The following is a 16,614-nucleotide window of genomic DNA, read 5'->3' as shown; positions in this document are numbered from 1 at the left end:
ACTATCCCCCTCCTCACTTCTCTTCCACAGCAAGCTCACCACTTTTAACATAGGTTTGGCCTTTATATAAGGAATCTCAGGATTAGGCCTCAGAAAGGGAAAGGGGGAATGCAAGCAAATATAAATTACTCAGCTTTGTCTTACTGCTAAGGTTTCAGATTATTTGGTTCATTTAGATTTTTTAAATTATTCTATATTTTGTCAAATGATAGCTTTTAATATTGTTCTATTTAGTTTCTGATATTGAATTTGTGAAAAATGGTCTTCAGTATTGTGGTTATTTGCACAATAATACCACGTTTGCCTATAAAGACATTTATATAAATATGGTCTATTCAGAAGAATCATTAATCCACTTGATTTTAAGAAATCAGTGATGCTTTATGTCATCTTTCCTTTGATCTAATGGATTTAAAACAATTATTTATTGCAGAGAATCATTTTAGTGTCAATAATACTTAAGGGTATGTCTACACTACAGCACTAATTCGAACTAACTTAGTTCGAATTAGTTAATTCGAACTAAGCTAATTCGAATTAGCGCATCTAGACTTAAAAACTAGTTCGAATTAGCGTTTTGGGCAGGGGACGGCTAGCTGGCACTGGCTCCCTGGCTTATCCTGGGGCCACTGGTTCGGGCCAGAGACTGCTGGCAGGGCTGGCTGTGTGAAGTGCCGTCTGGCCACAGTCTACCCCTTTAAGGGCCTGGGGCTGGGGGAGAGGAGAGGAGTTTTCCTGGTTGTGCCCAGAGTGGCCACCAGGGAAACCTGGGAAGGGCTAGCCTCCCACTAGTTTGAATTAAGTGGCTACACAGCCCTTAATTCGAACTAGCTAATTTGAACTAGGCGTTAGTCCTCGTAAAATGAGGATTACCTAGTTCGAATTAAGCACTCCGCTAGTTCGAATTAAGTTCGAACTAGCGGAGCGCTAGTGTAGCGCCTATCAAAGTTAATTCGAACTAACGTCTGTTAGTTCGAATTAACTTTGTAGTGTAGACATACCCTAATAGTCTAATGAGAAATGCATAGGTTTTCTATGGGATTTTGTGAAGTTCATATCTATGGAAAGCAGTGTGTCAAAATGAAGTTTGTATGGCACCTCATCCATTGTAATTCCTTCTGTAGGAATTTCACTTCTCAGAAGTCTCCTTTTTGTATACCTTAACTTTGGACAGTAACATTGAGGCAGGGGTACAAGTGATCAAAAGCCAGGAAGCTCAAAGTAAAAACTAACGAGGTTTTAATCCTGCCATCAGTCTACATGCACGATTTCTACTGACCACAATGAGACTTCTACCTTAATTCCATGTTATTATCCTTCTGTGCTGTGATATGGACTCAGAGTGACAAAGCTTTGCATTTCATAGTACAAACTGTTTTCTTTTCTCACTTATGCTATCATATTACCTAATCCACATGTCATATCTCATAAACTAATGCTTACTAATGAACTAACACCTAATAAATTACTTAGTCTCAATATGTAAATTCAGGAATGGAGCAGAAAAACAAGCAGGTTTTAATATTTTTATGGAGAAAGCCTCTGTTGTAAGCTTCAATTTAAAAAATCTCTAAAATATGCGGTTACTGTCCTGAAATTAACTAGTTATTCCAAAGTAAGCTGTTCCTAAAGTATTTCTCATCTCACCAGTGATCAGAGCTGTCTTTTCTAGAATACAGAATTAAACATTTTAAGAAGCAACCAGAGGGAAACTAGCCAGAGAGATGCCCATTTCAGTATGTTTTCAGGGAGATGTCATCCATTAAAACATCTTTCTTTTCTTAGATGAACGACAGAAGGAAGAAGCTGAAGAGTCACTGTCTTACATCTATGAAACAGTTCTTGCAAATGGTGAGTTTGAAGTTCCCTAAATTTCATGAAAATAGCCAAAAGAACTTTGAGAACATAGGGTTAAGTGTCTTTAAATGTTGTGTGACCTGAAAGGAAGTGGATGTGAAGGTGAATGTGAATTTGTTGAATGTGGAACTGCATAGAGGAACATGTCTTGTACTCACACATCCACATGCTCATTTCTGCCCCGGAAATCCAGCTTGTACTGGGCAGAGGCAGGATCTCCCTCCCCCAGCTAGAAGGGGGATAGAGGGCTTTCCCTCTCCTTTTCCCCTTGGTGGGGACATAAGGATCTTCCTGTGGAGGAAATGAGCTGATGTGAGACTTCCAGCTTGAATTATTCTTTTTCTTCTGTCAAATGTCAGTGCTGTTTCATTTAAAGGCAGCTGGGCTCAATCAACTCCCCATCCAGGTACCAGCTCCTCCTGGTGCTTTGCATTCTGGATTATTAGCTTAATGAATGCTTATTTTGTCAGTCAGTGCTAAGAAGCTGGAGGAGATGGAACTTGGAGAAATGAAATCCCCACCACCGCACCCATGAGATGAAGAAAAGGTGGCACTTCTGCTTTTAGTTCTCACCTAGCATGCCCTCTACCATCAACCCTTACATAAAGGCTTCTTCAGTAAATCTCTATTGCACACCATTCTGTGAAGTCATTAGCTCAGCACCATTCACTTGCTGGCTGATGAAAGGCTTTGGTGAAGTGACTAAACATCTTTGGGAATTCCAAGTGGCTTGGCACTTCTGTCTTGCTGGACTTATGGCAAGGTATGAGCTTGTCTGAGCTTACTGCATCAGCAGCTCTATCTTGCTAGCATGAAATTTAAGTCTCGGGATGCTGTGAGCTCATTGGTTGTGAATTTGTAACTTGCTAGACTGCATTCAGGTCACTTGTCCGTAAGGTATCTAGTTCAACATTTCTGGCATGTTCAGGTCATGCCAGGATATAGGTATCTGTGACGTCACTAGCTTGACACCTCAGATTTCCTGGGCTGGTGTCAAGGCAGGGGCGGATATAGGGCAGGGCGAGTGGGGCGGCCGCCCAGGGCCCCGCACTTCAAGAAGCCCCGCACATGCGCCATGTCAAAGGGGGGGCCCCACGAAATTGTGCTGCCCTGGGCCATGCAAAATCGTCATCTGCCCCTGTGTCAAGGCACAGGCTACTGATGCCATTCACTGTCATGGTGCCTGTAGCTGACTGAGGCGATGTCAAGGCAATGGGAGCTCTGAGTTGACTAAGGACCTTTGTCTTGCTGGTTTGAAGTCATGGTTAAAACTTTTCTGAAGTCATTGGCTGAACATGTCCAGAAAACTTGGCTGATGTACAGAGGGAGGTCTCTCTGAGATTACTGCCTCATTTGTTGTCTCTGAGTGAGCTGAGCTGGAGTGAAAACATATGGGAACTTACTGGCTAATCAACTTGAGATTGTTAGCATAATATGAGGAGGAAAAACCTAGGTGTAAGAAGGGAGAGCTGATCTCCTTCCTCCCGCCCCATGTCATCCCAAGAGAAGAAAATAATTAGAAGCTGCACTTCCCTGTGCTCCCTTTTATTTTGTCCCCTGACTCCGCTATAGCCCTACCTTTATCCTGCCCACGTGGGAAAGTCATTGGTCTCACACAATCCTTGCATTCCCTCAGCAGCAGTGCAAAGGCAAGAGATTTCTTGCACCATCTTCTTCCTTTGGTAGCTAGGAAAATCCTTCGGTAGTAGTCACCTAGGATGTTGTATAATCCCTAATGTGTGACTCTTGGGAATCCCCAGTGTTTTCCCCAGTTACCTTGCTAAGCAATCTATAAGGCTTCTCTGCCCCTATAATCAATGCAGAAGCCATCTCCAAAAAAAAAAAAAAAGTTTTTCCCAGTTTCACCTCTCTTGTATGGAGAGAAGGTTGCTTCCTGCCTCCGGTACACACTCTAACGGGTTTTGGGGGATCAGGGTTGCTACCTGACATCTCTGAAAATCCATGGGATATCCTAGCCCAAAAAGGAAGGGGGAATGGGATGTTTGGCCACTATCAGGTCATTGTCTCAGAAATCAGTCAAGATAAAGTGTTAAGAGTCAGCTGGTTATGTCCTTGAAGACATATGTGAACCTCCCAAACTAAACACTGTGGTTTGGCTCAGTAGTGACAGAAGCAAAGTGAATCTTGCAACTTTGCTTATCTCTAATAAAAAGGAAGCATATTCAGTCACAAAAATATATAAAGCATGTGATACATAGATGTCAAGAAGCTTCTAGCTTTTTAGATAAATATGATCTCTGGAGAAAAGAGCTTAAAAACAAGTAGTTATGCAGACTTTATCTGAGAGAAAATAGCATGAAAGAACTAACTTTTAGGGAAGGTTTTAAAAAGAGATAGTTTGGCCCAATGAAATTTGGGCTCTCTCTTTTAAGTGTACTGTCTGGCATAAAAAAGGCACAAGCCAAGAGTAAGGTAATCTAGGCTTTAGTTGGAATGAAAGGTGAACAGATCAAAAGTATAAAGCTTAAGTGAGAACTATGAAGCAATAATAATGGAAAGAACAGCAAGTATCTGACAAGACAAAGGGAAAGAAAGCAAACAATGTATCTAATAAAGCAAAGATAGATGGGGAACTAGTGAGACCTAACAATCAATAAGAACTGATTGACTAAAGTGAATTGTGAAAAGCCTTAAGGGAAAAGGTGAGAGTGTATAATGGAAAATGGAAAACCAATATAATCTCTGAGATCCTTTAGGGAAATATGAGTTGCAAGCAGATGTGAAAATAACTGATTTGGTAGTACCTGGGAATGATGGAAAATAGCCAGTGGTAGCATGCTAATCATAATGATGTAAATTTATCAGGGTTCATTCCTGTATCTGATAAAAGAATTCTCATGTGCAATTAAGTCAAAAGTAAAGAAAGTGAAGCGAAATATTTTTGAGGCCAAAATACTTTGAACAAGTCAATAATATTAGCCACACACATCTATTCTTGTATATTTACTTTGTTTCATTTCGGTGTTTTCATTCCATATAAGAAAACAGAACAAGCTATATTAAGAAATAAATTTCAAGAGATCTGATAGGTTATGGAATATTTTTTCATTTTATCCCACCCTGCACATCCATTGTGACAATTTATAAACCGAGTTGGAAAAATCAAATAATTTTGCTGGCTTCCAAGTATATAGATTATAAAAACCATTTAACCATGCAATTGAAAACATATATGCTCCATTGCTGAATGGTGATAAAATGGGTGAGGTAATATCTTTTGTTTGACCAACATTTGTTGGCAAAAGAGACAAGCTTTCATGGTACACAGAGATCTTCTTCAGGTCATTGTGGAATTAATTTACCCCAAAACTGGAGCTCCCTAAAATTAAAATACACATTGAGTAATTGAAGAGCCACTGCTCTAGTTTTGCTTTTTTACCATTGACCTGTTGAACTTGTATTCTATTATTAATTGAGTAAATAAAGAGATTAGTCCCGGCATGATGTTAAATTGTGTCCTCCACTGCTTGTTGGATACTTGTTGTAAAGACTGGCTAAAGATAAGGATGTTAAATATAGGTTAATTGGCTAATTGAATAGTCAATGCAGTTTGCATCAACTATTTGATTAGTCGATAAGGGCGTCTTCGCCTCTGAAGTATAGCAACAGTCCCACACAGCTCTGCCACTTTGAAATGTCATGTTCAGACCGGGACTAGAGTGTTTCAAAGTGGCAGCGCTATGTAGAGTTCACGGTCTGGCTCTGGACTCCATGTGCCACTGCCACTTTGAAGCACCTGGTTCTCTCCCCCACCCCCTCCCCCACCCCTCTTTGCTGCCTCTTTCTGATAGAAGCAGCAAACAGGGGGAAGTGACTAGTCGACTAGTGTGTCAACTATCCAATAAGCATTTGTTTATCAGCTAGCCGTTCACATCCCTAACTAAAGAATCTCACCCTGACAGAAAAGGTCCTCATGCTGAAGTGATGGGCAATTAGCAGATCTATCTAGGTTGGCTCTCTGTCAGAAGTTACAATATCTGTCTTACTGAACATCCAGACTCACTCTGGCCTTTGGATTCTGGCTCAGTGGTCTAATGTGGGAGCGGGGGGATGGCAGGTCTATGGAAGCTTCTACCCTTGCATAACGTTGCCTAGGCATATACACTGAAGGTCTTGGCAAGATTTTCCTGGGGAATCCAAGAGAGGTTTAAGGACCTTGGGGCAGCTACCAAGATTTCCAAGCTGCCTTTTTTAGGGATGGCTTGCTTGCTTTGTGTGAGGGTGGCCCTAGAAAAGGTGGATTAAACAAGCCCCGCTTCATTGTTTACATCCTGGTTCTATTGTTTTTGTAAACAGAATTGCTTGCTGGAATATTCAGACTTCACATATGACTTTGATCTGAATTCACATTTGAGGAAAATGGTAGCATTGAGTAAAGAGCTTGCATGTTTTAAAAATGATATTGCAGCTGTTTTAGAAACTCAGCTCTCAGGCACAGGTTTTATATGGGAGAAGGCCTACACCATTAACTGGCATGGAAATCCTGAATGATTAAGGAGAGAGTATGGTGTGGGTTTTGCTATCAGAGATGAACTCATGTCATTGTGTGATGCTCTGATTTTGACATCCTCACATATCATGACATTTTGAGTTAGTTTACAGAAGGGATTCCTCAACCTCACCAGTGTCTGTGCTCCAGCTCTGCATGCTAGTGGTGAGGAGAGGGATAGTTTTTACTAATAGATGAATTGATTGGCAGGATTCCATGAAAGGAAACCCACCTAGTACTTGGAGACTTTGATGCAAGAATTGTGTCCAATGCTGAGATCTGGTCTGGGATTCTGGGTAGACATGGCATTGATTGTGTGAATGACAGTGATCAGAAAGTTCTCAAGTTTTGTGCCAGTCAAGGCTTCTCAATGACCACCTGCTTTGCTGTTAATATCAGAAGGACATCAGAAGAGACCCTGAGATCTAAGCCTAGCACCAGCTTGACTTGTTACTAACAAGATATACATATTTAAAACATACCTGATACTTCCAAAACGCAAATTGTGATACAGACCACTCTTGTCTCCTGCAAATTTCAAGCTAAGATGATCCACCGTAATAAAACTGCTGTACAAACTCATATTGACTTGTGCTGAATCAATAATCCTATCAAGAAACAGTGGGGCATATATTTCAGTTAAAGGATTAAATACCAGTAGATACTATCTTTCCGACACCTTCTGGTTGCTTCTTCCTACCTAGCAATATCAATTCAGTTTCATCTGAATTAATCTTCTGCCAGCTAGTCATTGCCAGTGCTTCTGCCAAATACTGCCGGTAATCTCAAATGCTTGTTTCTCAACAACAGAAGTGGATCCAATAAAAGATATTACCTCAAACACGTTGCCTCGCTAATATTCTTGAACCAACATAGCTACAACAACACTGAATACAAAACTAGGTAAGGCACTTGTCAGCACTGGCTGCATCAAATGAAACAGACCCAGAATTCTTAACCTTTTCCATACCACAAACCCCCTCTTTTATATTGACTGCAGGATCCTATACACATCTAATTGCAGTCTAGCCAGCACCATCTTTTCCATTTCGCAATATGGTAATGGCAGAGTGGCTCCAATCCCCAGGTTGAGAACCCCAGAGTATTAGATCTGTATCCTGTCAGAACCTACCAAGAGACTGCAGCACTGTCTCCTCACTAACCCTTTCACCAGTCCCATGGACACACAGAAGAAACCCTGCATCACCCTGTGAAAAGGGAGAGCTTCAGAAATAAGAGTAATTGCCCAAAATTCCCATCAGGGATCTTGCTGAGAGGTAAGAACAAATTGACTGAAGGGGGGAGAGGCTCTATTGATGCATGATAGAATGCACAGGTGGGTCAAGGCCACTTTGTGATCCAGCAGAGTAACAGGCTGCTGTTAGAATGAAGAGCATTAACATGGACCAGGTAATCCTAAGTGACTGTACAAAACTAATAATTGCTCTTGCCATTTCTGGAAAAAGAAAGAAAATATTAGGGTGGAATCCTGGTCCCCAAAAACTTGCCTGACAGTAGCAAGATTTCACTCATAGTACATAAAAAACCAAGTTACAGCAGTCTGTTCTTACTGTGTTTGAAATATGTGTATTCAACTAGCTCTCCAGATTCAAATTCCACCATCTACAGAGGAGTAGGAGGGGAAGAGTCGTGTGCCAAATAGTATCAAGACATCATCAATGAGTTACAAAAGTGTATTTACAATACAACCACCATTTACTTGGTCTTCATCCAGTGCAGGAAGGGTGGCTAGGAGCTGCTGTTGTATGAACTTACAGATTAAGAGCTCCCTGGAATTGCCATCAAACCAAATCCATCGCACTGAAAAGTGTACTCTACCTGTGAATCACAGCACGTAATGATGGGATGACAGTCCTCAAGAAGGTAAACAAATTTAGAATTATGTACTGGTTCTGTGTTGCTGGTTTTGTTTTGTTTACTGTGCATCAATTTTTTTTGTCTTCCCCCACAGGAGGCCAGGTTTTTGAGGCTCTCTTCCCCATATCTGTGTGAGCCTAATAGAGGCAGTACTATGCAGCCATCTCTAGTTTCAGCCACCATTTACATTGCAACTCTATGTGGGGGGTTTGAACTGAGATTATTTTCCCTACTTCTAGGAAATGAGCTCCTCTTCTGTGGTAAATGCTAACCTGCATATGCCTCTGTATTTAAGAGTAAGTGGTTGTTTTATTGTAAACAAACTTGTGTAACTCATTGGTGTCTTGATACAGTTTGACACACAACTCTTTTCCCCTCTGAAGATGTTGGAATTTGAATCTGGAATATACAGATTTCAAACACAGTAAGAATGTGCTGTTGTAACTTTGCTTTTTATGTACTATGGGTGAAATCCTGCTCCTGTTGGTCAGGTGAGTTTTGCGGGGCCAGAATTTCAACCTAATATTTTCTTTCTTTTTCCAGAAATGGCAGGAGTTGGTTGTTATATTACTATATATACTTTTTTACATAAATAAACATCTATTAGTGTGTATTGAACTTTGTACCTTGTTGAAGGGAAGGTTTCTTTAACATCTACACATATTAACCATTCAGAAAACACATTCTTACTGTTAGGGGAATCTGTCCGTGTCCCCTGCCAATAACTTTCCCTTGCTCTCATCAGTAATATTGAGATAATGGATCCAAATCTGCAGACCTTAAACTTCAGGAACACTAATGCTGGTATATTATGGTTCCTTGGTATTATATTACAGCTGACTAACTGGGCAGATGTCCCTATTCATGCAGAGAGGCTGGAGGATGGATCCTGACTTCCTGACTACTCCAGGCTGTGTTATCATGTAGAGCAGGGATACTCAACTTTGAAGCCCCGAGGGGCCACAATGATACTCACAGCACATGCCGAGGGCTACAGCTTAAGTGTGGTTGCATATACATGCAAATATATATGCAAATATATGCAAATAGCTTGTTTCACACTGATGGACACGAATACTAAGATTAAGGCAAGACTACACAACACACAGGCCCCATGTAAGTCAGTTCTGCTGGTATTAATAAAATGCAGTATTTACCCAATTTCCACCCATATGACAGCACTTTCAATGAGCATTGCCAGTCCAGGAATTTAACTACTAAAACACATATCAACAGAAGACCATTATATTGACTACTTTTTTGTTTTGGCTCACACCTGTAGGCCACAAACAAACGGGCCTAAGTAGCTCTGATGTAGAGGATGACACAACCTGGTTTAGCGAATAGGAAAACATTGGGGTAGAAGTCAGAATACATGGTTTCTATTACAGTTTGGACTTCTGTAATCCTGACTTCCCTTGTCCAGAAACATCACTGGATGTTCCAAGGCTGGAGCACTCACAAGGTAAAGCTGGGAACCCCACACTCAGTAACTCATCTCCCACTCTCCTGGAGCTTTAGAAGCATCATTTGCTGCTTTCAAGCTCAAGGAGGCACGGGGAGGAGCAGGGAATGGGAGGCCACTCAAGGGAAGAGGCAAGACATTTGTGGAACTCCACAGCCAGGGGCTGGGAGTGCAGCCCTGTGGCCAGTGGTGGAGCCCCACGGTTGACGGGAGGGACCGGCCGTGCAGCTCCATGACCAGTGGTGGGGGCTGGGAGCACCTCCTGGCCCCTGGTGTTCCCTCAAGCGCCCTCTCCATCCCTGCTCTGTCAATGTCAGCCCCTCTCTTTGCTGCTGCCAGAGCAGAGTCTTGCAGCCAGCAGCAATGGAGGGGCTGGCATTGACCTCCCTTGGTCTGGTAAATTCCTTGGTTTGGAACCAGTCAGATTCCAAGGGTGTTGACCCAGGTAGGTACAACGTGCACCCGTTCTGTTACAGACATATGTGACCATGAGCAAGTAGTCACTTTACCTTTCTGTGCCTCTGTTTCCTCTCCTACACGTCACACATCTTGGGTGTCTAGTTTGTAAGCTCTTTGGAAGAGGGGCTGTGTGTTACTATATGTATTTTACAGTGCATTGCCAGATGAGTAGTATTTAATTATTGCTTGGAGACCCCAACAGTATTAATGTCTTGTGAGTGACAATAAAGCATGTACTTTATATGAATGATGTAGCCATGTGTACATGCCTGTGGTAGTGCATGCACGAAGTGTGTGTATGCAATTACTTATGCAGGCTTTGGAGCTCAAAATCACATCCTTATTCTAAAGCTACGCTCTGGTTGGTAACTTCAGGTTTTTTGATGTCACATCCATAGACTTGTTTGTGATTGGTGTGTGGCTAGCAACCAACAGTGAGAAACCATATATAGAGAGCCATGTCTTAATGGGAATTTTATGGCTTGAAGTATGCTTATTTTATTTTTGGTGAGCAACTTTTCTTTCAGATAACAGGGCCATTTTGGATTCATAGACAGTTCTGGCTAGCTCACAAATAACAAACACAAACATCAATTTTTGATAGAAGAGCTCAAGCATGGAAGTAGAAAATGGGATTGAAATGATTTTGAGCAAACAAATCACTCCAGATAACATGACGCAGGCATTCAAGTATGGTCTCTCCTTTGTTCACCCACACATAAATCCCAATAGTATAGTCACAATGCTCAAATATCTGGACTGCTTCAAATGGAGGTCAACATTTCCAGCATAAGGATCATAGAGGTTTTGTTTATTTTTACCAAATTAGAAATAATTTCTGTTAATATACAGCACCGATTTTTATTTGCACTAAACATCACTTGCTGTGACTTGAAATGCTTTAAAGTGGAGAATTTCTCCCTTCTCAGCAGAGAAGGAAGAGTGATGCTACTGATAGTTCCAAAAAGTTGAAGGGATTGGCCTTGAAATGATGTAGTGCAGGAGATTTAAGGAAAATAAAGCCTTAGTTTCTCTGGTTGCGAATAGGGAACTCCTCTGCCCCATGTCCCTCTCAGCCCTCCTCATTAGCAAAAAGGCACTCAGAATTGCTGTGCTGTCACCGTGTGCTACCCAGCATATATATCCATGTGGTCCTTCTAATGGGCAGAGAGCCTTTAGACTTAGTTATCCCTGCCCCAAGCAGCATTAGCAGGCATATTTACCTGACATAAATTTGTGATGGATTATAAAGGGGACACAAAGTATATAGAAACTATTCCTTGATTCGTTATCATTCCAACAAGCTTTGAATTATTTTTCCACAAAATTCCTCTCTGGTAAATTCAATCCCCAATCCTGAAAATCATTTACACATTTCTGATCCTCTCCGTGCTATACAATGTAAGGAAGGGAACATAGGGACCTTATTGAGTAGCTCTTCAGTCAGCATTGTTGTACTGCTTTCAGTTCTAAGCACCACAGGGAGGTGTGTATGTGTAAAGGCTGAGTAAAAACTGAATAGGGATCTCAGACTTTGGCCATGAGCATTTTACCATGGTAACCTTAGAACACATATGCATGTTTCATTTAAGTTCTTTTGCTGTTTTTAACACCCAGAGTCTGTCACACACATTGTTGACTTAAAGTATATAACAAGTGCCAAATATCAAAGCAGGTGATTTTTTTTAACCTTGCAGTCCGCAATAGCGATTAAATAGAGTGCATTTGAAAGGTTAGAATTCATTTGGTGGAGGAAGTTGCATGTATAAAGTGGAGGTTGTCAGGAGCTGAGCTAAAGCATTCATGAAAAATTCCATTTAATGCAGAGAAATACAATTTCAAAGAAATATCATAAGTTCAGTTGAAAATGTGGAATTGAAAGCTATATGCATTCCAGAGGGGGTTGCATAAAATATACTGAAATAATCTATTGCATCATATGAATTAAGAAGTGGGATTGAAATAAAATCAAAAGCATACGTACAGTATTCAACTGAATGAATAACTCTTAAAATGTGTGTAACAGATACATAGCTAATATTTGGTAAATTATTTATGTAGCTACACATTTTAGATTAATACTTTTTAAAAGTATGAAGATAGATATTTTTCAGAAATGTGCCAAAATAAGCAGTCTGTGAGATAGAGCATTACTTTCTATAATGAACTAAAATTCTTAGAAGGAGTATCTTAAATGGAAAAGAATAATAGCTATTTTGTTTATTTTAGCTTCCTTTTAACTGTTTAAATAAACACCTTTAGATGCAATTAATTATTTCTGATATTTAGATCCTTCATGAAGGGACCCATTTTTATGGATCCATTATTTATACCACTATTTCTACAATAACTAAACTCATATAGGGCACTACAAAAGGAAATATGTATGAGTTCACATATTTGTACAACACATATTTGTAAAATATTTTTCCATTAGAAGTCCAGATATTATGATGATGAAGGTATAAAAATATTTGATTGATCTCTCACCATGTAGCAGAGTTATTTTTAATGGTCTGCTATTATTTAAGTAATGTCAAGCATGATGAACAGTTTGATTTGGGTGGCATCTTTAAAAAAACATGTTTACATTGAAGATCTTGCTAGATCTCAGAGCAATGAAAGATAGAGTAAATTCTGCAAAACATGGTCATCAAATGGATTTGTATTTGAGGATCTGACTTTAGGAAAGCAGGGGATGTTATTTCATATTGCCACTTACATGCCAATATGTATCTACAATCATAAAACCTTGTTAAAAGAACTTCAATTCTTGCAAAACTTTCAAAATAGCTGACTTCCTATGACTTCTCTGGTAGAGGAACAGCCATTTCAACAAATTGGAATCACAATCAATGCTTCAAAATACTAGTCTTCAAAAGATCCATGTGACAAAACACCACCTAATCTGATCAGACTAACATGGCTCCCTCTCTGTGACTAATCTCATTAGTTAGAATGATTGCAGTGGACAGCCTACAGAAAAGGAGCATCTCCCATGTCCATACCCATTTTCTCTCCTATTAGCAACATTTCACCATTCTAAGTGCATTTTTAATCCCTCGCATATTGCAGCAAATGCCTAGAACATGGCTACTCAACTTTGGAAGTTCTGGGGCCACAATGATACTCACAGCACATGCCGAGGGCCACGACTTAAGTATGGTTGCATATACATGCAAATATATATGCAAATATATGCAAATAGCTTGTTTCATACTGATGGACATGAATACAAAGATTAAGGCAAGACTACATAACACACAGGCCCCATTTAAGTCAGTTCTGCTGATATTAATAAAATGCAGTATTTATCAAATTTCCACCCACATGACAGCACTTTTAATGAGCAATGCCAGTCCAGGAATTTAACTACTAAAACACATATCAACAGAAGACCATTATACTGACTACTTTTTGGTTTTGGCTCCCACCAGTGGGTGACGTGTTGAGCCCCGTGTAAACCCAAGCTGCACACAAATAGGCCGTGGGCCATGGGTTGAGTAGGTAACCCTGGCCTAGAATAAAGGGTTTACTGGATTCACCACTTATAACCTAATCTCATAATAAAGCAGAAATGGTGATTGTTCAATGAATACAGAAATGGCATGTTAGGGACAATGGTGTTGGCACTCATGGTGAAAATCTGAATGCTGGGAATTATAGTTTGGGTTCTTGATTGGAGGGAAAGAATACTATTAAATGAGACCACAGTTATCTTTGGATTGCAGTGACAGTTACAACTTTTTTATTAATTGCTATATAATATGAATATGCCATTCATTGAGGGAATCTTACCTGTTGGTTTTCAGTAATTGGCATACCACTACCTGCCACCACTGCTTTCTATTCACTATCAACAGGAAAATCCTTTTCTCTTACTGTCATTAAGTATATAGCCCCCATACCGACTCAGCTGCTGAAGGGACAGTCAGGAAGCTGACAGCTCAGCTAATTGGTGGCCTCAACAACTGTAGAGATAAAAGGACTGCACAGTAAAAGAGCGAAGCACTGAGGAGCCACTGGGAGCAGGACAGTTCAGCAGCAGACCGGGGAGAAGCTGCTTAGAAAGCTGAGCTTCTAGGAAGTGAAGACAACAGGGTGTGACTCTGAGAAACAGCTCGGAAGAGAGATGTGATAAGACTTAGGCAAGGATAACACTAAGGGCTTGAGAGAGAGTGGTACCAACGATGTTACGCAGGGTTCCTGGCCTGGATCCTGAAGAGTGGGCAGGTGATTCACTTATCAAAACCAGCAGGGGGCTTATTAAGGCCTTGAATAAGTGAAGCATTCTTGAAGAGACGTTTGTCTCAGGCAATTGGCCTCCTGACATATTAGGCTCTTCACCACCCTGGAAGAAGACAGGATGCCAAATGACTTGGCCAGTGGCCCAGGATGGTTACAAAGGACCAACAAGTATCTAGATGGCAATCGGTCCGTCAACAAAAGAGGAAGACTGAGACAGATTCATTGAATTGCCCAGAAAGGGTGGTGAATATCAAAAGATGGTCTCTGTTACTTTTGAGTTTATATAGAGCCCAACACCAAGAAGTCCAGTTCTGATTCAGGTCCTCTGGATGATACTGTCCTATAAATAACATATAAAAATGTGGCTCTTAAACTTCATACCAATTTGTCATTCTCTTAGCTCTAACATAGACTGTATCACTAGGCAAAGAACTAGAGACACTACGTGAAGGCACCAAATACTCTGTTGATAAACATAGTGGAGACTGTATAAATATGAATTGGCAAGTGTTCACAGAACTCTCAAAGAATGATAATGAGAAATTGGCATGTGAGAGACTTGACCCTGCCAGATTTTTTTGAATTATTTCTCTTTTCAATTTTGTCTGATGATGAAGTGGTTTTTGTCTTTGCAAGAATAAAATTTTTCTTTTAATTAATGCAGTGAAGGATATGACACCCCTTAATTCATTGTTTCAAAGCCTGTTATACCGCAATCAAATTCTGTTTTCACTATAGAAGAAGAATAAACTTAGCACTGCAATCTGAAATAAATTCTAGGTGTATCTAGATAATATTTATGGATGTCCCAGAATGTTAATCTGGAATAATCCTAAAATTTGCCTCAGTACAAAGTAGACTGCTAATCTAGGTCTGAATGCAAGGTCATAAAATCCAGCAAACCCACAACTGTTTTGTTGTGGGTTTGGTTCAGGCCCCATTCACGTTCTTTGTCAAGGGCTGTGCAAAGGAAGCGTTTTGGGGATGTAAGTCAGAGTGGCTTCGGGAAGTGGAACTATTGCATTGCAAACACCTAAACCTCCTTCAAAAAGACTGTGACTGCTTCCACAAACCCTGGGCTTTAGTGGCATTAGAGCACTTGTGTAGTTACTCTACATCAGGGATGGGCAAAAGCCTCTTGGTGAGCCAGATCCAGCCTGCCTAGGGCTTTGATCTGGCCTGCGAGGCAGTTCCAGGCCCAGCCCCTAACGGGCATGCCCAACCTGTGGCACTCATGCTGTGGGGAAAGGAGCTCAGCTCCATCCCTCCTCCCTTTGCATAGCCGCTGGAGATAAGGCAGCGCTGGAGCTGAGGCTCCTAAGCAGTATCTCAGCCATGTGATCCACGGCCAGCCCCGGAGGCACCACTACTGCAGCCACGTGACCTGGGGCCGACTCTGGAGGCACCGTGGCCACACGTCACCAGGCCAACCCAGAGAACAGATGGAATGATGGACTGAGTGGCTGTCGCGGCAGTGGGGCCTCCCTCCGGGGCAGCCAGGACAGCATGGCTGCAGCCGTTGCTGCAAGAGGGCACAAAGACAAGTAAGGTTCCCCCTCATGCCCAGACCATCCCCCCTCCAGTCTTGTCACTTCCTTCTCCCACAAGACCTGGCACCCCCAGCTTGCTCCAGCACCCTCCCTTGTTATTGCACCCTCTGTCCTGGCCACACACTGTACCCTTCCTTGTTCCTATTCCCTCCACCTGGCCAGACACCCTATTACCAGCCTCTTCTGCACCCCACCTCCCTGCCAGATCCTGCACCCCATTCCTATCTTACTTGCTGGCAGCTCTGTCTTGCACACTGTACCCCTTATTTTTGTCCCTACCCAGAGCCTAAGGAGGTCCATAAAATCCTCTTACACTAGAACCCCAGAAAAGTAAATCTTGTCTATGGGAAGCCCTGAACCTCAGTCCCCACCTTCCTTCCCCTCATCCCAAAAGGCTGGAGCACCAGAGGAGTGAGGTGTCTCAGTTGGGGACACATCAGTGAGTGTTGGGGGTTTTGGAGGAGTTTTTTTGCTTCTCACTTGTGTGGTCCCCAACTGATTTTTTTGTGACCCCTGACCCAAAAAGGGTTCCCCAACCCTGCTATAAATAAAGAAAACATTGAAGCCTTTTGTGTTGGACATAATATTTTACTTTATTTAAAATAAAGTTTGATAAACTAACAGGAGAAAGTTAAAATGCTTAACTT

The 16,614-nt window shown here is 41.3% G+C and overlaps 1 protein-coding gene across 3 annotated transcripts in view; it reads left to right on the top strand.

Moving 5' to 3' along the window:
- BANK1 (B cell scaffold protein with ankyrin repeats 1) overlaps window positions 1–16,614 on the top strand; it is a 416,748-nt gene that overhangs the window by 62,790 nt on the left and 337,344 nt on the right. For all 3 annotated transcript variants that reach the window (XM_075929668.2, XM_089778053.1, XM_075929667.2), the window contains exon 3: window positions 1,786–1,851. In XM_075929668.2, coding sequence (XP_075785783.1) covers window positions 1,786–1,851 — 66 coding nt within the window. The remainder of the gene's footprint in view (window positions 1–1,785; window positions 1,852–16,614) is intronic.

Source organism: Pelodiscus sinensis, chromosome 4 (genome assembly GCF_052426305.1).
Source record: "Pelodiscus sinensis isolate ZL-2025 chromosome 4, ASM5242630v1, whole genome shotgun sequence".
NCBI lineage: Eukaryota > Metazoa > Chordata > Testudines > Trionychidae > Pelodiscus > Pelodiscus sinensis.
Note: the sequence above shows the minus strand (reverse complement) of the source record. Positions and strands in the feature narration are given on the sequence as shown.